The following is a 26945-nucleotide window of genomic DNA, read 5'->3' as shown; positions in this document are numbered from 1 at the left end:
AGACAGACTTGCAATGAACTAGATACATTTATAGGTGTTCAAATGCAAAATTAATAGGAGACACACACACATGTAACTTCTGTTCTCCTTTCAAGGTAGGTACGGAATCACGGAATCACGGAATCTTCAGAGTTGGAAGGGAGCTCTAGAGATCATCTAGTCCAACTCCCCTGCTAGAGCAGGATTGCCTAAAGCACATCCCTCAGGGCTGCATCCAGGCGGGTCTTGAAAATCTCCAGAGAAGGGGACTCCACAACCTCCCTGGGCAGCCTGTTCCAGTGCTCTGTCACCCTCACCGTAAAGAAGTTTTTCCGTGTATTTGAACGGAACTTCCTATGTTCTAGCTTGTGCCCATTGCCCCTTGTCCTGTCACTGGGAACCATTGAAAAGAGCCTGGCTCCGTCCTCCTTAAACCCACCCTTTAGATACTTGTAAACATTAATCAGGTCCCCTCTCAACCTTCTCTTCTCCAGGCTAAAGAGTCCCAGCTCTTTCAGCCTTTCCTCATAAGGGAGGTGCTCCAGTCCCATAATCATCTTGGTTGCCCTACGCTGGACTCGCTCCAGTAGTTCCCTGTCCCTCTTGAACTGGGGAGCCCAAAACTGGACACAGTACTCCAGTTGTGGCCTCACCAGTGCAGAGTAGAGGGGGAGAATGACCTCCCTCGACCTACTGGCCACAGTCTTCCCTATGCAGCCCAGGAACCATATGTTCCTACTTCGTTGCTTGTTTTCTACTGCTCAGAATGTTGAGGAAGCTGCCCAACACGTTGGCTGACTGCAACATCTCTTTTGTGATTTTATTAGTTGTTAACATGATAAAAGACATTTTTTCTGTTGGAAAAGATACGTTTCAAAGCAGTCAGTAATTATGACTTTTTTTCCCCCCCATCATCCCTTTTCAGATTTAGGTTTACTCTGGAGTAAAGGTCTCAGACCTTAACAAATAAAACAGATACACTAGTTATCTCTTTGCATGACTTTGCAGTTTCGTATCACCCATTAAATTGAATAGTAAAAAGGGAAATAAGTACTCTTTTATTCTTCCTCACTTGTATTGTCTATTTAGCATCTAGACAAGCACATTCTCTTTTTGAGGAAGAGTTCAGGTGCTAGACTTAACTAATAAACATTACACTAAATAGTTCTTGCTCCATTTTTTTTCTTGTGTTCCTCCATCCTTGCTCACTGCACGTTCTATCTAAAATCCTTATCCAACTCTTTTTCTGTATTTTCTCCTCCTTCTTGTCACCTACCATTGTCTTCATTTCCCAGTTATTTTCTTTTGCTCATGCAAAAGCTTAATATTGTCACTGAAGTATCTCATTATTAGTTAAAAAAAACCAAACAAATATAAATTTAAAAATATATATATAAAAAAAAATTCTACCTTCTTTCACTGACAAGTCTTAGCATTATGGAAAAGCAAGCTAATCATAACCTCAGAACAAACTAAAAAAAAGATACTAAGCACTTTGTTACTCTGAGCCACAAAAAAGAAGCAAAATAAAATTCTCAGTCATTATAGAAGATCATCATATAAACTCAGTACCTTAGGTTATGCAATTAATAATATATTAACTGTCATGTCAGCAATGTTTATAAAGTTTAGTCCACAAATCTATCCAAATAACTGCCCTGGAGCAACAGATAATGCAAGTTCTCTAACCATCACACTAGCAAGTAGAGCCTTCAGTTTATCGTTTTTCTTACGTCTTTCTTCTTCCTTCAGTAAAATACAAGAAAATTAGGGGGAAACATTATAGCCCTATATAGCCCATATGCATTACAAAATAAATTTGAAGGAAATTTGGTATTTTTTTTTAATATCATTTCAGTTTCAGAATGAAAATTAGAACATCTGAATCCTCAGAAATTACAGTGCTTAAGTGTTAAACAGAAACCTGAAGAACATAAGTGCGTGAGGATTTAACTTTTAAAACCATGCCTCCAGTGTGGACAGCGTGGACACTGTGCAGTTATAAACAGCATGATCCGTGACAAATACCAAAGTACACTGGAAAGTCCAACTGCATCTAATACAAAAAGCAAGGCTTATGACATACCCACACCACCACATTATATTACATTTTTCCCTGATGCAACTTTAGGGATGCCACACAGAGGTTATGTAAAGGTCTACATATAAACAGCATGAAAGTATGAGAGAAACTTCTCCCCAAGAGGCCTGAGTCAGATTAATGTGTTTCAAGATACAGGTTTGATTCATTTTCAGCCGTAGCAGATAGACCTTTGCCCTGACCCAGGTGAATGTTTAAACAATCGAACTAGAACAGAAGAACAGGATGCAACTCAACCCACCTGACCTGTAAAAGAACCAAGAAGTTTTTAATTTTAAAAGAAAGGGTACAGACAAATCTATTTTCAGGTTATACAATTGTGAGGATGTCACTCCCCTAAACCCTAAATTAAGCAGAAAACCCCCCAGAGTGGGACTGGTTTTCAGACACACTGTAATTTCAGGTAATTTAAACAACCTCTGAACACTTTTTCCTGTCACTCGTAAGTTTTCAGGCAATCACCCTTACAAAGCTTTGCATAACACTGAGACACCTAACTGTGCTAGGTATGGCAAAGGAAAGCAGCCTAGGAATCAAGTCATTGTCAGAAACCTGTCCAGACACAAAACTTACTGAACAGCAATACTGGCAATAACCCTTTCTATTGTGTAACAAAGCTGTGATTCTCACAGATTACAAACTGAATAAACTACGCCCAAGAACTGCTAGAAGTCTAAGGCAGAGTAAAAGTTAAAAAGGACACCAACAGTTAACTCTACACAGCAATTTAGAAACGGCTTTCTAAGGATAACAAAGTTACCAAAACATGAAGGTATCAAATATATCAAAATAGTACAAAGTCTTTTGAACAGAACTTTCAAAGTTCACCTACTGCAGCTTTGTGATTACTTAGCCGCAATTATCAGATACGCATCTGCAACTAGCCAAAGGAGTAAGAACTTACATCTCCTTTTAGTAGAAACGCTACTAATGACACTTTTCTGCATTTTAATTCCCTGTATTCATTTGTAAAACGAGGTTTGACAGTGTCCATGTCCACAATACGTAACAGTTATTGAAAATAAAAGAAAATGTATTCACATCAGTAACAATTTTAATATAACTATTCTGATTTTATAGGTATATATTTGAAAAAAAAAAACAAACCAAACAACAGGACTTTTTAATTTATTTTCAATTTTTAGCAAGCTAGATGTCATTTTCAAGTGGATTTCGAGAATGTTGTGTTGTCTACATAGGAATCTGTCCTAAAGTAAAAAGGATACCAACTAAATATAGGTTCCATATTGGTTTCTAGGAAGGATCCAAATTCAAAATACAGCTAGCCACACAAGAAATTTGTATTGCAGGCTATTTGCAGACTACTGCAGACTATTTGTCTGTGCACATTGTGCCTTTAGATTTTCTGAACGTGAAATCATGCTGCATTTTAACATCTGCTAAGCACAAGTTCTTTAGGTTATTAGAACATCAGATAGTTTAGTGCCACAGCTATCCAATAAAGCCCAGTATCACCTACATGCATTTGAAAAAAAAATTAATCTTATACTATTATTCTCACATTGTCAACAAACTCCATTTCAGAACAGTAACAGACTTCAGAAGGGAACAGTCAATTAAGCCTGCACCACAGGCTTTATTTAAGAAGTATTTGAAACTGTGGAAATACCTATATAGCTTGAATTCCAACAATTCCAGTGACATTTATGCCTCACTTGGTAGTCACATATTGCCTTACAAGTAAAGAACTCCGAACACCTAGAACATAAATAATGTAGCACCAAGTTTGTAAGCAAGAACAACAATTCTCCTCCCCACCACTCCCCAAAACTGAAAGAAATTTAAACACTGTAAGGAAAGAACTCTGCAGCACCTCTTTTAGATTATTTGCATCATACATAATACAATCAATCAGAAAACCCGTGATAAGCAGCATCGTTACTTTCTCAATTACATTCTTTTATTAATGGTACAGTGTCACAACATAAATTGAAATATTTATTTGCACATAATACAAAAACATAACTCTTCATGAAGTTTATACTGTGCTAGGAATCATGTATTGAACTTAAAAGTCAATATACAGTATTTGATATTAAATAATACACAGAGATAGGTACACTCAGCCAAATTAATGCAATTACAGTTTCTCTAATTCAAAGGCAAACATGCAAAGAGCAGTTTATTACTTTAGTGTATACATACTTCACACTCCAGGTGAGAGTTGTGAGCAAGCTACGTTTTTCATGTTTTCCTTTTGCTACTGTTCTCTATCGTCAAGCACAGTGGTTTTAAAACCAATGATGAAATGAATTTTGGATAGCAGCATTTATTAGCAGCTACAGAATAGTGTTACTAAGGCAACTAGTTTAAGGCACTATGATTTCCACAACAGACATATGAAATCACTGGCAAGAAATTATTTTAAAAGGGAGCTATGAGCTTAGCTGTAATACCACAATAAAGATTTATTCTTTAAATATGTTCTTGACAATATGTTACATTGACTAACAAGGCTATTGTTTGTTCTTCCAGCAAAGTAAAATATAAAACAAGACCTTAACATTGTTAGACACTCAAGAATGCCTCTCCATATTGGGGGAAAAAAGATTGAAAAAAATTCTCCCATCATCCCTCAATTTTAAAGTGGAGAAAAAAACTACTCACTTTCAAGAAAATTCTTCCACAGATTTCCAACATGCGTACAGTAAAAGTCCATTAAACTGTTCTGGAGTTTTATTTTTTTTTTAAAAAATAATTTCTGACAGCAGATAAGTTCATTTCCTTTTAGTATTTTCCCACTAGGAAGGCCAAAATGTGCCGAAAATGTCCAGGCAACATTTAGGACAAAACTGGCAGTGTCTTTGGAGAATTACATTTATAAACAACATTAGCAACACAGGTGAAAATTCTTATTCTAATATGTACTTTTATAGAAATCATTCTTTCCTCCCTTGAGAGGTGTATATCCCTTCTATCTTTGCCATCAGCCTGATGAGTATTTCATCTGAATAATCAAGTTTTGGCTGAAGCTCTGCACAGCTACAAGGACTCCTTGACTTGCTCAACGCCTTTTCCCAAGTACCCCATGAGACTGGCTGCAAGTTAAAATATTATGAACCAGAACCCCGGCAGGCTGACAGCACCTGCCACAGAGAATTCCTGTAAGGCTACCTTGACACAGCTCTCCAAAACGCCAGAGTGAAAGGTAGGATCAGAATGGGACGGGACAAGGAGGAAATTACTAACATTTTACTGGGGTGGGGGGAGTAGATTTGGAAGCACACACACTATATGCCCATACAGACTATAAAATTTTAACAAATATTTTACAAATTACTATCAATTTTGACAATACACCTTCCTTTTATCTGTGCAAACATTTCCCACAGGAGTGGGAAACTGAAATAACCTGTAATAAATACTCAATATCTACTAAAATGTTGATATATTATTCCAAGAATCCCCGAAGACTTTCACTAATCTGCAGCCATAAGTTTGGATCATACCTGCACTTAGTGCAGAGGCTTGAAAGGTTTTTCCTGTGCCTTACATTCTAACTTCAACCGTGAAGTCATTCATTTCGCTGTCAGTATGGCGAACAAGCCAGAAGTTTTCCTCATCTAAGGCAGCTGCAGCAGCAACCAAAATACAGCTGCCTTTAGTTACCTCCTCTGCCTTAGGGCTCACAGAGCAGAAATACTGTTAGACTAGTTCTGCACCCTTTCAGCCTGAACTTCTGCAGTGTACCAGCTTCCTCCGTCAGTCACTCCCTCAACTTCAGTGAACACTTCCTCAGAAGGCAACTACACAGCTTATGCGTTGCCATATGCACAGTCAGGTGGATAGAAGTATCTATCTATCTCACATCCCAGTAATTCAACGAGTAACAGTCATTTCCTCTATTTCAATAAAAATTGCAATAAATAATTTCAGTTAAAATGACAGCTACAACCACAACAGCAGTACAGCATATCAAAAATAGGAACTATAGTGATTTATACTTATTACTGTTATCTAATCATTGGCTTCCTGCACCATAGGTAGATTTTTGACTCGATCAATATAAAAATTTGCTAAGCTGCTCTCTACAATACAGATATAAGAATGACATAAAATTGTGAAGAGTCTGGAATTCTCTGCCTGAAAAACTGACAGCATTCATTGAAGTATTTAACTGTCCACGCCTTAAGGGCAGAAGAGGTCACAACTAACTTTGGCCTTGTTCCACGTGTGCTAAGATCTCTAAATGATTGGTAACATTCAGATTCACAACTTTTCCGTAAAGACCTAAATTAGCCTTCTACTCCTTTTGCATGACTGGTTAAATGATCAAGTAGCACAAACATAAACCATCTTGTGTGGTTTTAGTGTTCAGTTCCAACCACAATTACCTAAACGTGTTGTTGCGGGACAACCCTGGTAAACAGCTAAGTACCATGCAGCCCCTAGCTCACTTCCCCCATACCCCTTCAGTGCGACAGGAAAAAAGAATGGAATTTTTTCAAATTTGTAGGTCAAGATAAAAACAGATTACCAAGCAAAGAAGAAGTGTAAGAATAAAAAAGAAAACAAAACAAGTGATGCAAAGGCAATCACTCACCACCTCCCATGGGCAGACAGATACCAGTCAGTTGCCAAACAAAAGATGGCCAACCTCCCTAAATCCCCTCCTCTCCATTTTATTGCTCGGCACGACCATTATATGGCATGGTTAGTTTAGGTCATCTGTCTGGTTGTGTCCCCTCACAACCTCTTGCACAGCCTCAGCCTATTCACTGGGGGAGCGGAGCGAGAAACAGAGAAGGGCTTGATGCTGTGCAAGAACTGTACAGGAATAGCTAAAACATTAGTGTGTTATGTTCGTTGTTTTCATCACAAATCTAAAACACAGCACCACATGAGCTGCTCTGAAGAAAATTAACTCCATCCCAGCCAGACACATGCATACAATATATATGAAGTGATGCACAATACACAGTATTGCAAAGAAAAGAGCTCCATAACATGAAAAAAACCACACATGGTTTTGCTTAGTGGTTTACGGGTTTGCCTTCTGGCAGATGAAAGAAGTTGTCTTCTTTGAGTTTAAGATGTTCTGGTAAATCTAGCTGTCTTTTTGCCTCTTCAATGTCTTCTTGAATTGCCGAAATGAGTGCATCTGAAAAAGAGAAGAAAAGCAGTATTTAAAAGCTGGTCTGAATTCTGAACACACAACAAGTAAAAATGGTGCACTAGAGAACACCAGAAAACAATCACAAAGGCAGAATATATTTACTATTATGAAGTTGGAAAGGCAACATTGTCATTTCTAAAGTGACACGCTTTTGGCATGCATTGCACTTTTCACTGCTATAAACACTACTTTTTCCAAGACATTTTCTCAAAAAAGTCAACAGAATTTCATTAACTGTTTCAGTTTTAACACATATCCATTTTAAAAGACCAGACCGATGTTTTTACAACAAGCTCATGATTTTCAAGTACTCCTCAATACCCTGACAATATAATTTTTAGACTGAAATAAGTAAGTACTGATAATCTGGAAGTTGTGGAGTTTTGCTTTTTTTAATATGGCCAATACATGTATTAGTAGATTCAGCTTAAAAAAAACCATTTTACTGAAAAGTCAAAGGTAAAGGTAAGACAGAATCACAGGATATCTGAAGCTGGAAGACAGCCATAAGGACAATCGAGTCCATCTCCCTGCTCCTCGCCAGAACTACCTAAAACTAAACCATATGACTAAGCACCGCCCAGACACTCCTTGAATTCTGTCTGACAGGCTTGGTGCTGTCACCACTTCCCTGGAGAGCCTGCTCCAGTGACCGACCAACCTCTCAGTGAGGAACGTTTTCCTAATGTCCAATCTGAACTTCCCCTGATGCGGCTTAATTCCATTTGCTCATGTCCTGTTGCTGGTCGTCATAAAGAGGAGATCAGCACATCCTGTTCTGACACCCTGCCTTGAGGAAAATGTAGACTGCAATAAGGCCACCCCTCAGCCTTCTCTTCTCTAAGCTGAACAAAGACCTCAGATGCTCCTCATAAGTTTTGCCCTCAAGGCCCTTCACCATCTTGGTTGCCGTCCTCTGGACATACACTGATAGTTTGACGTCCTTCTTATATTGAGGTGCCCAAAACTAGAGAGTACTTGAGGTGAGGGATGCACCAGTGCAGTGTAGAGTGGGACAATCACCTCCCTCGACCAGCTAGCCATGCTGTGCTTGATGCGCCCGAGGACACAGGTGGCCCTTTTGGCTGCCACGGCACACTGTTGACTCATAATCAACTTGCCACCAACCCAAACCCCCAGATCTCTTTCTGCGGGGCTGCTCTCCAGCCCCTCATCCCCCAATTTGTATGTATAACCAGGATTACCCCATCCCAGGTGGAGAATCCTGCATTTGCTCTTGTTAAATTTCATATGGTTGGTTGCCCAAGCTCTCTAGTCCATGCGATCTCTCTGTAGGGCCTCCCTACCCTTGAGAAACAACTACATGAAACAGCTGTTTATGAGAAACAGCTACCCTACATAAAACAGCTGATTATGAAGACAAGGAACAATGACACAGTATTTTCAGTATATGAGAACATGACAAATGAAACATTAGTTTAAGAGACCTGCAATACTGACCTGAAGAACTGAAGTTCTTTTCTGATCGAATATATCCAATAATGACTATGCTAAGAATCTCTCCATAAAAGTCATCTTTGAAAGTGTGGATAATATGTGTTTCCTAAAAAGAAGAGAAAATACATTGACAATTATCATGAGGCATTTTGAGTTTATTTCCCGTGTTGCAAGGATGTTCAGATAATACCTCTAATTTGAATTCTCTCCCACGCGTATTGGGAAAACTGAGACACTCAGTCTAACACGCATAACGCAAGATTAAGAAGCTAGAGCCTTTTATTACATTAGCAGGGAGAACTGTACTTTGCACGGCATTTAAGAACACCATGATAGGTATTTATTTCAGAGGTAAGATTTTCAAGGCGGCAAGTCACAAATAATGCCTAGATTTCTTTGACCATTAAGTTGCTGTGTCCGAATAACTGTAATGAATTTGATCGAAACAATTGTTTTAAAGAGAGCTTGTACAAGTAACTCACAGGAATTGAATGATAAAACTCTAAAAAGAATGAAGGCAGCTATCTTTGAAGAAGGGATTCATGTCTAAATAATTAACTGCTTGCAAGTACTAGCAATTAAAACCAAGTTCTGCAAGTTTCAAGAATAAGCACCAGCACCTGATAGCAAGAAAAACATAGATGCCACAGTTAAGGATTTTAATTCTGTCTTGTTATTATTTATTTTTGGATCTTGATTCTATATATTAAGCCACAGCACCACATGTATGGATTCTACCATTGAAAGGAAGAATTACTGAAAAATCATTACAAATTAAGATGCCCCAGAATCTCACGCTTTAACTGTGGATGGATTGCAAAGGACGATAGATTAGTACGTTCCAGCTCATCCTAGGGGTCTCATAGGCTTAACAGATGTATTCAGTTCAGCAGTTATGTTTATCTAGCTATAAGCACAATAAGCAACAAACACTTTGGAAATATGAATTTTGATTTCAGAAGTATTTAAGCAATGGTGGAAGAGGCAAATGAAAATAATAATTTTTTTTACCTACAGCTGCATGCTCTATGCTACTGAGGGGTTTTCTGGGATTTGGTTTTTTTTTTCCTCCCCAGAACACTTGCATTCAAGATGGATACCAAATACATTTCTAAGAACAAACAGAATTTCTAATCTCATTTATGGATCAAATTTTGCTTTTCTTATTCAAAGCCAATGTCTGGCTCATTGATTATAATTAAAGTACCACACAAAGCAAATTCTTACCACTGATTTCTTAATATTCTTATAGAAAGGATTCCATCCTATGCTCAAAACCATTTTATGCACATCTCCATTTCCAACACAGGCCCATCCATAGTATATACCAGTAGAGATATCAGATGGAAAGCTTTCGACTACTTGCTCAGAAAAGTTAGCTGCAAAAATTTTAGAAAGTGTTCACTTGTGTAAGTAAAGCGCATCACAGAATTTTCAAACACGTAAAAGCCAAGTTCTGTCTACATGCTATTTACAAACAGAACACTGATGATGACAGTGACACAATGTGCCACTTGCAAAGTATACACCAGAAAACAGCCTCATAAAATGCAGTCTCTGTGGTAGTACCAGAGTTACCACATCTCCTACACATAATACTTCATAGTTTACATACATTCTATTCTATAGGTAAAATTAATAAACTAAAATACACAGTCTAAATGCATTTCATTATTAGGACTACCACTGCTTTAGTGTGGTCAAAGAACAGAAAAATCAAGTTTCTTTTGCACTGTTAAATGGTATCTTAGAATTACTTAAGTATCAGTAATTTTTTTTCAAGCAAGTAAAATATGTAAAAATAAATGAAGTCATGATTTTAGTCACCTGCCAGTTTTTTCCATGTTGCCTTTTAGGTTATTCATATTTGGGGATTTCTAGGATTTTCTTAGAAAACTACAAATCCAAAATAAAATAGGTTCCTTTCTGACTGAGAGAAGAAATCTAAGCCTTTAGCCAAACAATTGTCCTACTTTAACTTCGCTCATGGGTAGAGCTCTTCAGGCAAGGTTTCAAGCCAATTTTAAAGAATTTACAGTTAGTGGATTTCTACCCTAGTTTGTTAGAGGAAAAAAACTTCCCTTGCACATTCCCTGATACTAATAAGCCATATATAATCAAGAGGAAAAAAAAAACCACAACCAAACTCAAGTTTATATTAACAGATGTGATCACATGTTCAGTACATCAAGATTTGTTTTAGGAGGTTTTCTTGCCTGTTCGGGTTTGTGCAAAATGCCCGCTGACTTCAGCCCATTTTTAGAAGAGACTGAAACCCATTCGAATTACAGCTCTGTCTGTATTCAGATTAGTCAACCAGGGAATGGTAACGGGAAAATACACTTCTCTACAGGACAACTGTACATGCTCTGTTCGTTTTTTTTTTTTTTCATCTCTGCATTATTCGCTTTACAGTTCCTTCCTTACAACTGCCCCCTGTGTCCCCTTCCCTGCCTTGTCCTCGTCTGAGGTCAGACAAGTTTGTAAGAACGGACATTTTTCACAACGCCACGCACGGCGTGTCATCACTTTTCAGCACCCTGAAAATTGCCACGATCATCATCAGACGAGCTAATACCAAAAAAAAAATAATAATAAGTAAAGAGAGAGAACTCGTTTAACAGAGCGTCGTAAAAATGACACAAACGATTGAATGCGGCTGTAAGCAATAAGAAAAACTAGAAGTACACCCAAAAAAACCCCACCACAAACGCTAACACGGGACATCCTGCCTGTTCCCAGGAAGGGCCAGCCGTGCCCATGGCGCGGTTCTGCGGGGCAGCCGGCCGCCCCCCGGGCTCAACCCAGCCCGGTGACGGCCAGCCCGGCTCCCGCCCCTCCACCGGCCCAAGAACCGGGCGGCCCTGCCCCCGCCGGGGCACGGCGCGGCTCCGCTCAGCCAGCCTGGCCGCCGCGGGCCGCTGAAAGCCGCCGGGACCGGGCTCCCACCGGCGGGGGCACTGCGGCCACCCCGCCGGCCCGGGACAGGGTCTGCGGGCCGGGCCGGGCCGTGGGGAGCCCCTCGCCGGTGGCCTTCAGGGCAGGCGTCACCCTCGCCCCGCCGGGGGGAAGCGGAACCCCGCTCACCGGTGGGGATGCCCAGCTCCTTGGAGCCCCTGCCGAAGCCCTTCACCACCTCCCCGCGGCAGAAGTACGGCAGGTGCCTCATGGCGGCCAGTACCCCGCAGACCCGCGGCCAGCCGGGCGCAGCCCTCACCTCCCGCCGTGCTGGAGGAGGGGGCGGAGGAGGAGATGGAGGAGGAGCGCCCCAGCCTTCCATTCACAGAGCTCCCCGGCCGCCGCCGGCCTCCCCTCAGAAATGGACTCTCTCCCAGCCCGCCCATCCAGGCGGGGGTCAGGGCGACCCGCTGGGAAGGAGCGGGCCGCGGGGAGAGCCTGTGGCGCCGTGCCCGCTCCCGAGGGCCGCCGCCGCCGGGGAGAGCCCGAGTCTGGCCGGTCCAGCGGCCTTCGTGCCACAAGATGGAGAACAGCAGCAAGGCGGCGGCCAGGCCGCGCCCTGTCAGCCCTCCTTCCCCAGCAGACACACCTAGAACCCGCCAACGTGGCTTCCCCGGCAGCTCTGTCATTTTCTTTCAAAAAAGCTGAGATGCTTCAGAATACGGCAGACATGAGGAAATCGGTGAAAACAGATACTTTTTTATTTATGTAATTATGACAAACTGGAGTTACTTGTTGAAGAAAAATAAATGTGTGCTCTGCCATGATTTGCCAGCCTGGGGATTGCCGTCAGGAGAAGACATCCAGGCAGAAGCACTCGTCCTCTGTTCACTCTGTGTTGGAAAGTAAAGGCCCCCTCAACCCTTCTTAAATGTCCTGATTCCGCTCACTTTTCATGTCGTGGGTGTATTGTTGCACTGCTGAAATATACCCATCTGATTAACACTCTTTTCTGTGGACCTGGTCCCGCTCAAATACATGGGATTCGCGTACGTGCCATTCGCGATAGCAGGTAATAAGGGCATACTCAGTCTCCACTACAGAGCAGGCAGCCCAGGCTGGTGTGTTTATGTCAGTGGTACATACAGCAAATAAGTCTTGGGAGTCTTACTCAGGACTGCCATTGTGTGCTTACACGTATTGATACAAAAGCACACAACAATATCTTGAAAGATCACCAAAGTCCTTGCAGTGAATTCCCGATCTTTTCCAATTACTCCTATAATGCAGGAGTTGCTAGCTTTACCAGTTTGATATAACCAGTTACAAAAGTGCTGCTGGAGTTACCTCTAATTCTGTTGGCGAATTTTTTCTAAGGAAAAGCAGCCTTAGGACCTATGATGTGCTCCTATCTAAATTGCAGTCGAAGGCAATGTTAACCAGTTCATTCTAATGATGGGGAGCTGTCTTGAGAAACTGATAATGTCCCACCACAAAATGCTGAATGCTACCAATTCATGGATCTGTGGGCACTAGTTATTTTATAGGATAAGGCCTATCAAAAATTATTCCACCTCAAATTTACCCTCTTTCTAATTCTTTTTTTCCCTCATCCTACTTCCCCACAATTTGTTTAATGCTAATATTTTAATTAGTGGCTTCAGTTTGAGTAATTTTGACTGACTTAACAATCATTGTTTACATAACTTCAGCTGAACAAAAATAATGGCGGTAATATATGTAAAAGAAGGAAGAGTGGAATAATAAAAAAGTCTTACACTGCTACTGCTGTCTGACTGCATGGGGAGAGCGATGTTACAAAAAGTTTTGTTTAATAGTATTTAGTAATGGAAGTATCTTGAATATTAAGACCAAATACAGAAGTTGTTACTTAGTTGCCTAACTAATGACAGGCCATAACAATAGACAATGTGACCACTCATCCCTGGAATTTTTAGTTTATTTCAGATGTAGAGCAAAAAAAAAATAATCGTGAGGCAGGTACACTTATATTGTTCATAATATGTTTCTTCTTGTTAATAATAAATTACGCCTTCGGTTATAATTTGTATATAAGCAGGTGTATTTTTGCGTACTTCCATTTTTTTTAATGAATACATCTTTCCGGAATAAATTTTCATGTTCTTGCCGCATCCACAAGATGGCACTCGATCTCTTTTTCAATATCTGTGGGTTTGGGCACAGGTTTGGGGCAGAGGGCTTACAATCTTATCTCAGTAACGGAACAGATCTTGAGAAACAGTAAGTCAGATAAATACTTGTGTAAAAAGTACCGGGTTAGAAATTTCACAGAAGTCTCATTAATAACTTAGATCTCGTTCTGTCAAACAGTTGTTAATCCTTTTCCTCAGTCATGATGGGTTGCTGTGATCCATGGTAAAAATTATTCATCCTTGATACTGGACATGTTTTTCTTTTGTAATAAATTGTACTTAGTTCAGCTTGGAGGGAGGATTTTACATAAGTATAATGTAACTACCTGTATTAAAATTTAGTCAGCATGTTTCTTCAAAAAGTGTAGTTTTATTTTAGTCACAAACGTGGACGCCAAAAAAAGCAGTTTGGTAGCTCATAGCTGCGGTTAGAAAACTCAGGCACTGCATCACACAGCTGGAAAAGAATTTCTGCTCTGTGCTGGTGCTACATTTTTTACAGCTACTGTTGTTAGTAAAAAGTCTGTAAGAAAATAGAGCAGGTGCCGTGTTCACCTGTGTAGGCTTTCTTTTGTCCAGGAATAGGCTGTATCAGCCTTCGCCTCTTTACTCTTTATAAAAAACTGAAAAGGCCTCGTTGATTTTCAAGCTGCAAGGGAGAAAGGTTTTCTACCTATGCAATAGTAACAGAAAGAGAAGATGAAAATGGTGGCCCTAGTGACTCACACTGCAGGGAGGAGGTAGCACAGGAAATGGCTGCAATGCTTTTTCCTGCTTGCTTGCTATTATTCGTTAAGCTCATTCCCTTCCCACCTTCCCAGGGCTGTACGTCCACATGACAAGGAGGCCTTGAGCAACAAAGGTTGTCATTACAGCCCTGTTCCCACACTAGGCAATGCCTGAGCAAAAAGGAAAGATTCTGGTGAAAATTTTCTCGCTGTTTGGAGGAACCAGATGTTTATAACACTCCTGCCATCACCAATATGTGATGCTCTCTCCCAGACACATGCAGGGCATTACCATCTGCCTATACAACAGCACTGGGAGCCTTGCAGAAGACATTGAGGAGTTTGTGACCTTGAGCAAACCATGTCTCTTGGGCCTTGTTCTTAAGGACTGTGTGTTCACATGAGTAGAAGCCATAAGGGAACCTCTGTCAGTGACCCGTGCTGGCCTGTGCTGCGCACTGGTGACGTTACGACAGTGATAATATTGCAGCCTGTCAGGAGAAGATATATATCCCTTTTTGTTACACAAAAGAAAATCCACAGCAGCATGGGAGGGAGAACAGAACAGAATCTGCACAGTGTGTTGGGGGGGAAATCCATCCAGGGTCCCTCTGATGCTACACAAAAGCAGGGTACCCTGCATCTGAAGGGACGTAAGATTTGTTCACTATCTCTATTCCTCTTTTTATTGTATTTTTTATTAAAACTGCTGTATTATTAAGCTGTTTGTTGTTGGGCCTCTCTTGCAGAGATCCAGAAACAGCCCTCCACCATTTCACTTTCTTTCTCATCTCCCCGCCCACCCAAGTGCAGAAGAGCAGCCCCTCTTCCACTTAGGGCAGTACTGGAAAACATCAGTCCACGTACGTTACTCAAAGTTGACATAGTACATCCGATCTCCCACAGGACTGCCTGAAAAGTCATGGGTTCGGGTACCATATTTCTGTAGTTTCTTGGGAATAGCATACAGAGTACTTTTAGGAAGGTGGTGTACAAAAAGGCTGCCCAGAGACAAATTTTGTAAAAAATAGAGAACTTGCTGAAAAAGATTCTTCTGATCCTAGTAATCCTGCTATGAAAAAAGGAATTCACAAAGGAAAATAATGTACAGCAAAAACATCATTGAATGAAAATTCAGAAATACTAGAAGTACTGCCAATTTCACAGAAAGTTGACAAAATTACACCGAATCACAACAATAAATATGGTGAAATCTGAGCAGATGTTGAAAGCTTGATGACAAAAAAGGAGTGAAGTAAAGACACAAATCTAACGTTGTGCACGTTAATAATATTGAAAGGAGCTTTGTCTCCATGGTCCTATACTGGCATTAGTTTGTTTGGATATGCTGGAAGAAAAGTGTTGATACTGTTGCAGAAATAACCGAAATAAATACACTTAAGATCAGGTCAGAACAGAAGCAGTTTGTTACTACCGGTATAGGAGAGAACCCAGAGCGGCAGAGTCACCGTCCCTGCTGATGTGAACTCTGCCCAAATGTGGCAGGTTATAAAACTCCTTCACCAAAACTGTCTCAGATGATAACAGCAATTTAAATCCTTCAGATAAGGAGGCTCTATACAGTACATCCTTTTACAAATAATCCACTCCTTTTATGAATAAGCCACTTCTCTGTAATTAAATCTTGCTGCCTGTCAAGACCGTTAGCTGCAAATGTGCGTTAACCAGGGAGGCCTGCAGAGGCCTATGAGACATTCTTCTTCCACAATACTGGATTCTTTTTTCCCTTTTTGTCTAAAAGTAGCAATATCAGAGAATATAGCATGAAATCATTTTAGTTAGATACTTTATGCCAACAACCCTGAAGTCTGCAACATCAGCAAAATGCAGACAGGAAGCTAAGAAGTTGTTTGTGCAACAACTGATGGTAAAACGCTTACACTGTAAAAATGTATGTATTATAACTAAATCAAAAATGCTGCTCACGTTATATAGGAGCACATAGGTTTAATAATTTCTTGCTTATCTAGCAAAAATATGAATGCAAGATGATATGGCCAGCAGGTCGAGGGAGGTGATTCTACCCCTCTACTCCACTCTGGTGAGACGCCACCTGGCATACTGCATGCGGTTCTGGAGTCCTCAGTACAAGAAGGACATGGGCCTGTTGGAACAGGTCCAGAGGAGGGCCACGAAGACGATCAGAGGGCTGGGGCACCTATGCTGTGAGGACAGGCTGAGAGAGTTGGGGTTGTTCAGCCTGGAGAAGAGAAGGCTCCAGGGAGACCTTAGAGCAGCCTTCCAGTACCTGAAGGGGGCCTGCAGGAAGGCTGGGGAGAGACTCTTCATCAGGGAGTCGAGTGATAGGACAAGGGGTAACGGTTTCAAACTGAAAGAGGGGAGATTTAGATTAGATATTACGAAGAAATGCTTTACTGTGAGGGTGGTGAGGCACTGGAACAGGTTGCCCAGGGAAGTTCTGGATGCCTCATCCCTGGAAGTGTTCAAGGCCAGGCTGGATGGGGCTTTGAGCAGCCTCGTCTAGTGGGAGGTGTCCCTGCCCATGGCAGGGGGCTTGGAACTAGATGATCTTAAGGTCCCTTCCAATGCAAACCATTCTATGATTCTATGACTTATTCTACATAAAAGTTCATTGTGAAATTGTTTCTCTCTGCTATAACAACTTGCCTTGGGTTGAGCGACACAGGACTAATTTATCTTCTAATGCTGAGGAAAACTGCACTTTTAGAAGACTCTGGTGTCTGAATTTATGAAAACATTTACTTTATAGCCAGCTAGGCTTTGTGGTATTCAAAGTGTCAGTGTTTTCAAGCCTTGCCAGGTGCAGGGATAAGGAGGAGCGAGGCCTGGGCACTTTACCCAGGCTGTCCAACAGGATTATTTCATACCATGAACATCACATTTGATATAAATTAGAAAGTTTGCTGTGTAGTTCTCTCTCTCTCCCTTGATAGCGGCAGTTCAGGGAACTCCTTGCCCCAGTGACGGACCCCTCAGCCCTTCCCTTCCTCCTGAAGCCATTGCACTCACAGTGTCCCACATTTGCTGTCCACTGCTGGGAGTGCGCAGCTTCCTGCTGATAGAATTGTCTGAGTATAATTCATGTGTATTTTATATTAGTATCGGGATTGATACCAGTTCTTTAGTATTATTGTTAATTATTTAGTCTTATCCTATTAAATCTACTTATGTAGATTTAATACCTCAATCTACTACCTCATGTTTCCTTGCTTTCCCTGATTCCCCTTTATGGGTGGGGAGGGGTCATCAGGTGATAGAATAATTGTCCAAACAGCAATAAATCATTATGGGTTTTCTCAAACCATAAAACAACTAAACATCAAAACATCTTCAACAAAAGGAGGAAGGATAAATGAGACTGGAATTTAAATGAAAAAAAAAAATCAGCTGTGAAATAGTAATAGATCATACAAAATCAAAGGAAAGGCTTGAGTAGAGCATTGCAGAGGCAAAGTCTTCAGTCTTTCAGAAGGATCCTAGAATTAGATCACCTTAAAGCAATTGTGAGACCAAGCTCTGCATTTCATGAAATCCAAGAAAGGAAACCAGCTCAGACATTAGCTCAGAACTCCTGATGAATCCAGGCATACATACATACTTTTTTTTTAACTTTTTTTTTAATGGTTATAGACATAGTAGTGTCATTTTTTTATATTTACTTTCGGAAAGGGGAATTTATAGGATAATTGGGACTGTTAGTAAATAAAATTTGGAAAATTTAGAAAGGTTGAAGTTAGTATAATTTGTTAGTTTCTCAGGGTACTGTCTCAGGAGGAGCTTGACTGATTGTCCTCATGATTTACATTTACTGTGCTTAAAATACAAGCTTTTTCTTGTCTCCTGGTTTCAACTAGGATAGAGTTAATTTTCTTTCTAGTAGCTGCTAGTAGTACAAGAATAATGTTGAAAACACACATTGTTTTAGTTGTTGCTAAGTGATGTTTCCATCAGTCAAGGACTTTTTCAGCTTCCCATAGAAGCTGAGAGAGAGCATAAACAGGACAAGCTGGCCAATGGAGCATTCTGTACCATAGACATCATGCTCAGTATATAAATGGGGCTTGGCCAGGGGGTGAGAATCCATGATCACTGCTCAGGATGGGCTAGGCAACCGATCACCAGGTGGTGAGAGTGACTTGTGTTGTATTACTTTATCTTGTATATTCATTTACCATGTTTTTGTATTATTGTTATTATTGTTATCATCATCATCATCGTTGTCATCATCATCATTCTCTTCTGTTACTGTTCTATTAAACTGTCTTTATCTCAACCCACGAGGGTTTTTTTCCCCCCTCCTTTTCTCCCTCTTCTCCCTACCCTACTAAGGGGGAAGGAATGAGCAAGCAGCTGTGCGGTCCTTGTTGCTGGCTGGGATCAAACCACAACATCCAGCTTTACCAGAATCATCTTTCATCACTCCTGCCAGAGAAGCCAGCAAGAGAAGGAGTAATTAATTACCCAGGCAGTCATATTATGCCAGACTTGCATCTCACTTTTACTGTGCAATCAGCAAGTAATGCTTTTTAACTGGATCAGAGTAGCAAAAAGTCATGTTAGAGGCACAATGAGAGGCTCCTAATTTATGCAGTACATGTTTTGTAGTCAATTTCAGCAACTCAAGGCTGCAATCCATTTCTATTTCCATTTTCTAAATCCATTTCTATTTTTGATTCTGTAACTGGGGCTAACTGCTAACCAGTCTCTTGGAAGAAGCTTTTCCTGGTATGGCCTTGATCTGAGGTGGTTTGTTCATATTAAAGTAATTTTAAACTCACCTGAAAAAATTGCCTATCAAAAATATGGCAATTTGTGTAAACTCACAATGGGTAAAATGACAAACTATTTCTGATGCATATTACAGGTATTCATTCGTACAGAAAAAGCAGATGTGAAGTTCCCTTATCAACTCTCGTGAGGAATCATGCTTATCTCTGCAACTCAGCACTCAAACATGGTAAGTTGGCTTGTCTACTTCCAAGTCTGTTTCCTGATCCTCAGTTTAATTGATCAGACTCTTCCAACTGGAAAGAGATGGGAGGAAAAAATTGCTCCTGACAGACTGTGGGGTCAGTTCCTCCTTTCTGGGTAGGGAGTTGAGCAGCAGCTTCTGCCTGCCCCAGTGCCTGGAGGTCACTGCTGCAGCCCAGGCTCCTCAGCAGCTTCTGGGGCTCCTGGCTGCTTCATCTAGCTAAATGCCTCCATCCTTCCTACCTATCTTCCTATCTTCTGCCTTCATCCAGCTAAATGCATTGAACCCTTTCTCCACCGTGGTTTGCATCCAGGCTGAAACACAAAGAGACACCATGAAAAAACATGGCAAAAAAGTGTTAATTCAAGATGATGTTATTTGTTATTGATCTCTTAAACCCTCCCAATGGAGCACAGGATGAAATGTAATGCTAGCAGTAAAGGACCAGCGCCCAAAGCAGAAAACCAATCCCTGTCACTAGCCTAGCCCCAGTCAAAGGAGTTATTTAAACAGAGAGCTCAAAGTGGCCCAACTGGATTATGGTGTTGGATCTTGTCCCTGCTCTCCTGCCACTGCTGGAGCAGGTCCCTCAGCCAGGAACAAGGGCTAGCCAGGGGACCAGAGGCACACAGAATGATTCTCTTGGCAACAGGAAACACTGGCACCATCAATCCTGAAAAATATTTTCTGCTTCAGAATGGCAGTTGAAGAGCACCTGCCGGGTGTGTTCTTTGTGAGGCTGCTTTAAGACCAAGAGGGAGTGTGGAGAGGCTTACTAGGACACAACAGAGCTATGAAAAAGAAGCTCCACGGTCAATTCCTGGGTTGAGTTTTGCACACAGGAGAAGGAGGGAGGAAGAACATAGCCTTTTTGAACTGCACTGCTTTCACTCAGAGGCACAGAAAAAATCCATCCATTAGTTAGATTCTATATTCACATGCATTAAAAATATCCTCCAAGGTATTTTGCCTATGTGGGTGAGGAGGTGTGAGCCAGGGAGGGTTGAGGAGGAACAGCAAACTGGGAGACTAGAAACTAGAAGAAGGGAGTTTAAAGCCTTTCATTAGATACACATGACTGCAGGTACAGTGTGTTTTTTGTTTCACACACTTCTGCTGGGACTGTACGGAACACCCCTGTGACTCTGCCTCAGGAGGAAGCAGCCTGGTTTCAACCACCTGCTCTTGCAGTTGCCCATTGACAGTGCCAGAGCAGGCAGCTTCCAGGCTATGTGCCAAGCAATCTTGCATTAGCCTGTTAACAGGACAGAGCTCTTCTCTGTCTTCTCTTCACCCCTAAATCTCATCATGCCTCCCTGAGCAGACTGCTGGAGAAGGCCACAAAGTGAGTTTCTCAGCGGATTGCCAGAAATCAGGGACAGAAGAAGAGGAACATAATAGGAGATAGAAAATTAAAATGCCAAATTTTTCTAAGCCTGAATCACAGAGTTTTGGCTTCACTGCAGTGTTAGCTGGGAGTCCCAGACAGATCAAACTCAATCAGTGAAGTGGGCTCCCGCAGGATCCCAAGGAGCTGATTCAATACACATGTAATATCACAATGCAACACACAGAGAACAGGTAAAAGGAAGCAAGTAAATAAGAGTAAAGTAGTATTACATATAGGAAAGCAGTATGAGTTCCAGTATGAGTATGAAGCTGCCTGCTCTGGCAGTATTTTAAATGCTGGGCTAAAATAGGAACCCCATGTCGATAAACATTTGACTGAGTAAATTTCTGAAGCTGAAGATATTGCTGAAGATATGTCATAGTCCTGCTGGTTTTCAGTAGAGGTAAGAGGTTTGTGAGAAAATCTGACCCAGATATCAATACTGATTTATGTGAGGAGGAAATGCAGGTGCTGGTAAATGATCTGAGCTGGACAGTTTTCTATTGGAAAACAGCGAGTTCTGGGTAAATTCATTGAGCATCTCTTCAACACATGGGTAAAACTGGTGGGCAGCAAAGCAGCCATCAAGCTTGGGCTGTGATTTACCCTACAGATAGATATTATTTATTTGATTTCAAAGAGTTAAAACTGATAATGCCATTAGGATTTTAAACACCATTTGCATCCAGTAAACACTTTCTACTCTTGCATCAACATCTGACAAATAGCACAGCCCTCTTGTATGCAACAGACTCTAAACTAAGTTCTTCCACTTGGCAGCTGACAAGAGACACTTCGGAAAAGTTTCCCACCCTTCATCTGCTGTCAGGCTTTTCAGGTCTGACAGAAACCTACAACCCCCTTAGAAGGCACCTTCCAGCAGTGCTAAGACTTCTGGTCCAGGACTGCAGCCCTGCTGACCTGCAAGGTGATCATGGGGCGGCCTCTCCTTTTTCCCCGTCTCGTGAGTGTTGCACTAGAATAATGGGTCTTATCACACAGCCCATGGGAGAAGATGAGTCAGGGTGCCCAGAAACCCCCAGAGAGCGTTTTTTTTTAAATATTTAATCTTGTAACTATTTAAAGGTATTTAAATTCCTCATTCCTTTAAAATTCATGTTGCCATGAAAAACTCCGATTACACACAGTTGGTTACAATAATTTTTTTCCTAAGCATAAAATAAAGTAGTAGGTTATCTTTTCAGTTACACTAGCTCCTGTATGCCTGCAAGTCTCATGCATGCAGTATAGTATGCTGTAGGGGACCCTGAGTGAAACAAGCTGATTTCTCAACTGGAAGCTGTAGAGATTTATCAGTACTATGTTGTGAATTATCATCATCAGGAGCATCTTCAGTTTGAAACGCAGTCACCTAAAAAGTTAGAATTCATTTTGAGTACTTCATTCCCTGAAGCCTCATTTCAGTTTTCTTCCATTTTTCCAATTCTATTTTAGAAAACCTTAAAACTGTGTTAGAAGGGTTTTCCAGTTAATCCATATTTTAAAAATGTCAAAGGCCTTTAGTTTGTTTTGGCACTGCATAAAAAAAATACATTACAGCATGGCCAAAAACTTGTACGGGGCAATTGGTACGTTTCATTAACACCTTCTCCTTTAGCAAAGCCTACATGCAGTGCCTACGCTCCAGCACTTGGTGGTGTCTTCTGCCAAAGTAATACGTCTCCGGCTTGCTACAGCATGCTACAAAACGTATGGTGCCAGCAGTACCTCTCCTTACAGTAAAGATCGTCGATGTTGTAAGGGAATCCCCTCTGTTTCTACCAAGTAAGCAGTCCCTGAGGTCAGCTACATCTGGCCTCTTGTCCACGCTGGACTGTCACTGATAAATCCCTTCAGCGCATGTGCTGAGGACGTATCTCTCTGATCATCAGGGGAAGGCACAGGCCTTCTTAGCACACTGCTTTTTCCTTCAGAAAGCACTGACAGCAGTAATTCTGCTTGGCATGTGGTAATTTCATTCAAGACTAATGATTTGAGGGAAGCTTGTTTCGCCTGTGTCTCGCACAAAAGTGCTCAGCACACATTTGGCATGTTTTTCTTCATGGATCATCTCACTCTTATGCAGTTTCCCTGTTCTACACCTTCCCTTCCTGTGGAACAGGCCATCTAGTGCAGACTGCAGTGATACACATCCAAATGGAAATCCATCTACAGCAGCATGCTCACATCTGTCTATTAATGTTGTGCCAGAAGTTATGCCTCTCTCTAGGTAAGAAGGACAAGCTCTGCAGAAGATAAAATTATGGCATGTTGTCATTAGATGGCCAGAAGATCAATGCAGGGCTTTTCTGTTTGTACAGCCTGCACAATTCAGTTGTGGGTACTGTGCAGGACAAATACGCATTCAGTGAGTAGAATTTACATCAATCGGATAGCTTAAAACCACCTGAAGCTTAGTGTGAGCTACCTTTTGAAGCTCCTGCCTACTGCCAATGAGTATGGAGTGGCTGCAGTGCAAAAGAGAATTGGATCTCTTGATTCTGCCTTTTCTTGTGTCCTTACACTTTGCAAACTCTTGCAAAGTTTGTTGAACCTGTGAAATATGGAAAGGGCCTGTTGTTTTAAAGAAAACTGATACGCTCAGAAAGAGGAAAATCTGCCCTGCCTGCAGTAGTGTCACAGAGGACAGAGAAAGTAAGATTTGCCATTAGCATATTCTCATGCAGCACACAGGCTGGGGCATGCATCACATATGCTCACTGCTATGTGAAATGCAAGTTTCTCTCTCTTCTTGTGCTCAGAGAGAAACAGGGACAGTAAAAATCGCTCTGCACCCTCGTATACAAAGGAAGTGATCCAATCTAGATGTACATGGGGGAAAGAAAGTCTGTAGAACCATCACTCTGGACACTACTGTTTAGTGCTTCTGTTTCCCTGGAGTTCACCATAGTGCAGCCCCCAGCTCCAGGACAGGTGGGATGACTGTACTAGCCGAACCTCTGTCCCCATTAAGTGCTGCATCCCACAATGACTACACAGGCAAACAAGCAGTTTTGCAAACCAATTCCTTCATTACTGAGCTCCAAGTTAAAGGTCTTCCCCCACTCCCTGGCCCTTTCTGTTGCTCCTTCCCAGAGTTTCACAGTATCTTGTAGCCCAGTTGTCTGAGAGTTGTTCAGTCCTGTCCTAAAAGCCTGTGAACACTCCATCTGCACACCTTTGAATCTCTTGTCATCAGCCAGCTCTATGATACAAGCCGCTACCCCCTCACATTGCTCAGTGCTTCTTTTAAGACTGATATCATGAGGTACTTGTTCAAGAGAAGTACAACCCAAGGAAAGAGATAATTAGGCAGAGGTGGAACTTCATTCCAATGACAAACCATCTGAAAGCAAATAACTTCAAGATCTGCCTTAATCTTCACTAGTAATTTAAACAAGCCCAGATTTTCTTTAAAAGATGACCACTTTGTAGATATCTGCTTAAATTCTGGGTAGTTTTTTCAGTTTCTATTTTGCTCTGGTCTAATAAAAGGTGTCACCTCTGTCCCTTATCTTTGTCTCTGTCCTTAGACATCATGCCCACACCAGTGCTTTATGCTGTTTAAAAACAGGTTCATATTTATATTCCAAATAAAGTTTAAATTCCTTTAAATGCTACCCTGAACATTAATTTGAATCCGTGTTCTTTCTAATGCACTCAAATCTTTGAAAGTCAGAGTGATATCTTGGTTTACCAATCTATTGACAAAGCCTGTGTTTTCAAACTTGTAAAAGATCTAAGTCGTCCTTGTCAGCAAGGGGAAAAAAAAAAAAAAAAAAAGAGGAAGAGTTTTGTAATTATTAGATAGCAAGATAAAACCACAAATACACAGAAACTCTTTGTGTTTCCATCAAGGCAATAGCCCTGGTCTGAAGTCCACTGATAATAGCAAAAATCTTCCCATTACTTTGGTTGACGTGTAGTAAAGCAGAAAAGAGAAGGAATTCACCGTTTCAGAGAGAGAGGAATGTGCTTCTTCAGCACTTCCTAGAAATCTGATTACTTTCTCAATTAGGGCCTAGAGAGTTACGTAACGTAATCTGAAAAGGTAAACAATTCAAGGTTTTGTTTCAAGTAATGGAGTCCAGTGCATTAAAAAAAATACAATTAAAATTTTTTTTGAGCAACAAATCCATCATTAAATTGCAGAGAAGCTTTCTTATGTGAGCAGTGTCCCTCTCAGGACTTCACTTACGCTGAAAAAATCATCAGGATGATGAAACAGTCGGGTTTGTGCTACTCAGCACAGGATAGCTTATGATCAAGAGCTCACAAACATGTTAGTTTAACTGAACACCCATTGCCCATGGTCATCAACCTGATTAAAAACTGGTGTTCATAGCAGGCTTGAATTTGTGAATGATAGAAAAGAAAAACTATTTTTGTTATTTTATAACTACCTCGTGCCTCCATGGTCTCCCAGCATGGCTCAGCCTGCACTGTAACAGCTCCCAGTGCATTTCCAGGGATCTCACTGGTGAACTCAACAGAGAGGTACTTGGTGAGGGATTTTGTCATGCATGTGATGCAATAGAGACCCATGAAACTTGGATTGAAGGATATAAAACACCTGTGCCGTGAAAACAACTTTCAGCCTTTAGCAGAACTGGCTGAATTCAATACAACAATTGCCAGATGAAAGATGCTGCAATACATTTAATGGTAAAATGAAAGACAGTGAACACTACACACCTGTTAGTTTGTAAAGGACAGAACTAAATGGATTATCTTACTTTCTTCTGCACAGTTTTCTTTTTCATTATATGACAATAACACGGGTTCCCCTATGGCTAAGGAGCAAGGTTTGATGCCCAGACCTTCCCATATACAAGATGATCTTTTATAATTTGATGTATATGAGTAATTATTGGTAGAGTATTGAAACAGTCTTCTGAAGTAAGTATGTCCTGTCCATGGGTAGTGTAACTCTTCCTGAGACAATACTGAAATACAGCCTTTCTTGAGCAAAGGAACATGTCTTTGGAGGAAAAAAAATTCTCAGGCCGTCTTAGGAGGTCAGAAAAGCCATGAAAACCCACTGTGAAGGGCAATCCAGGATGGTCACAACAGGGCCTCAAAAGGACTTGCCTAAAACCAAGCTGAAAGCCTGATACCTTCATCTAAATGGGTTTGTGTAGCAGAAGCTTTCCCGAGTCTCTTTTGTCTGGAGGGTGGCCAGTTCATCAAGGCTGCCCAGCACCCACACCACCCATATGTTGCCTGGGTAGGCCCAAAGGACAAGGAGTGTAGCACTGTGCTGCTTCTGTTGTGGTTTTCTGGAACCAAGAACTCAGCAGATGGCAAACAGGCAGATTTATCAATTTGTTCATACGGAAAAAAAAACCCACTGCTTGTACACTGGGACAAGCGATAGATTGCTGAGTCAGAGATTGGGAAACTGCAGAGAGGCCAGATTATCTGTCCTGCATAGAGGTTAAATTATTGCCCCAAATTATTGGAGATGTTTATCTACTTCCTTTTGAAAAGACTGTAGATTTTTATGGCAAAAGTCTTCAGAAAAATGTGGAAGAAAAGAAAAGGAAGGAAGGGAGGAAGGAAGGAAGGAGGGAGGGAATGAAGGAGGGAAGGAAGGAAGGAAGGAAGGAAGGAAGGAAGGAAGGAAGGAAGGAAGGAAGGAAGGAAGGAAGGAAGGAAGGAAGGAAGGAAGGAAGGAAGGAAGGGAGGGAGGAAGGAGGGAGGGAGGGAGGGAAAACACTGAAAAAAGCTTGGATTAACGAAAGAAAAATCTTGTATGACAAAAAGTCATCAGCACATGTAGGCAATTTAACAGACTTGAAAACTACACAGGAAAAAGGCAAAGCATTAGTGCTGTTTTCACACTCACATAGGATGAAGCCCTGTTCTGATGGACAATTAGACATCCTCTAGCTAATGTGGTGCTTAAATAACAGTTGACATCAACTGGACCACAGAGATAACCCGTGCTGGAAAACTGTAACCCGGGGCCAGGGATTTGCTGTTTCTCTAACGTGTGTGGGCAGGAACATGTTTCTAGTGGCATCAGCTAGAGATTTGCTCTCACACAGAAAAATTGACTTTACTAACACTTATCTTTTGCAGATTGTAGCCAGAGGAAAATAT

General features: G+C 41.2%; 1 protein-coding gene across 1 annotated transcript; it reads right to left on the bottom strand.

The window, feature by feature from the left end:
* Positions 1-3157: 3157 nt before the first annotated feature.
* On the bottom strand, positions 3158-11894 carry LOC134508932 (riboflavin kinase-like). Its single transcript, XM_063321148.1, has 4 exons — positions 11763-11894; positions 9903-10054; positions 8679-8781; positions 3158-7202 (listed from the first exon to the last, which is right to left on the bottom strand). The coding sequence occupies exons 1-4, from the start codon at positions 11842-11844 to the stop codon at positions 7075-7077; spliced, it is 465 nt and encodes a 154-aa protein (XP_063177218.1). The 5' UTR covers positions 11845-11894; the 3' UTR covers positions 3158-7074.
* Positions 11895-26945: the final 15051 nt, after the last annotated feature.

This window comes from Chroicocephalus ridibundus, chromosome Z, assembly GCF_963924245.1.
Source record: "Chroicocephalus ridibundus chromosome Z, bChrRid1.1, whole genome shotgun sequence".
Taxonomy (NCBI): domain Eukaryota; kingdom Metazoa; phylum Chordata; class Aves; order Charadriiformes; family Laridae; genus Chroicocephalus; species Chroicocephalus ridibundus.
This window is presented reverse-complemented; position numbering and strand designations above follow the sequence as displayed.

What these genes read in the sequence shown, in the direction of transcription:
- LOC134508932 (XM_063321148.1), bottom strand. Translation starts at nt 11,844, where the DNA reads ATGAGGCACCTGCCGTACTTCTGCCGCGGGGAGGTGGTGAAGGGCTTC. An exon ending in GGAGCTGGGCATCCCCACCG is followed by an intron (nt 10,055 to 11,762) that starts GTGAGCGGGGTT and finishes AAATTTTTGCAG; the next exon opens with CTAACTTTTCTGAGCAAGTA. An exon ending in AGAATATTAAGAAATCAGTG is followed by an intron (nt 8,782 to 9,902) that starts GTAAGAATTTGC and finishes TCTTCTTTTTAG; the next exon opens with GAAACACATATTATCCACAC.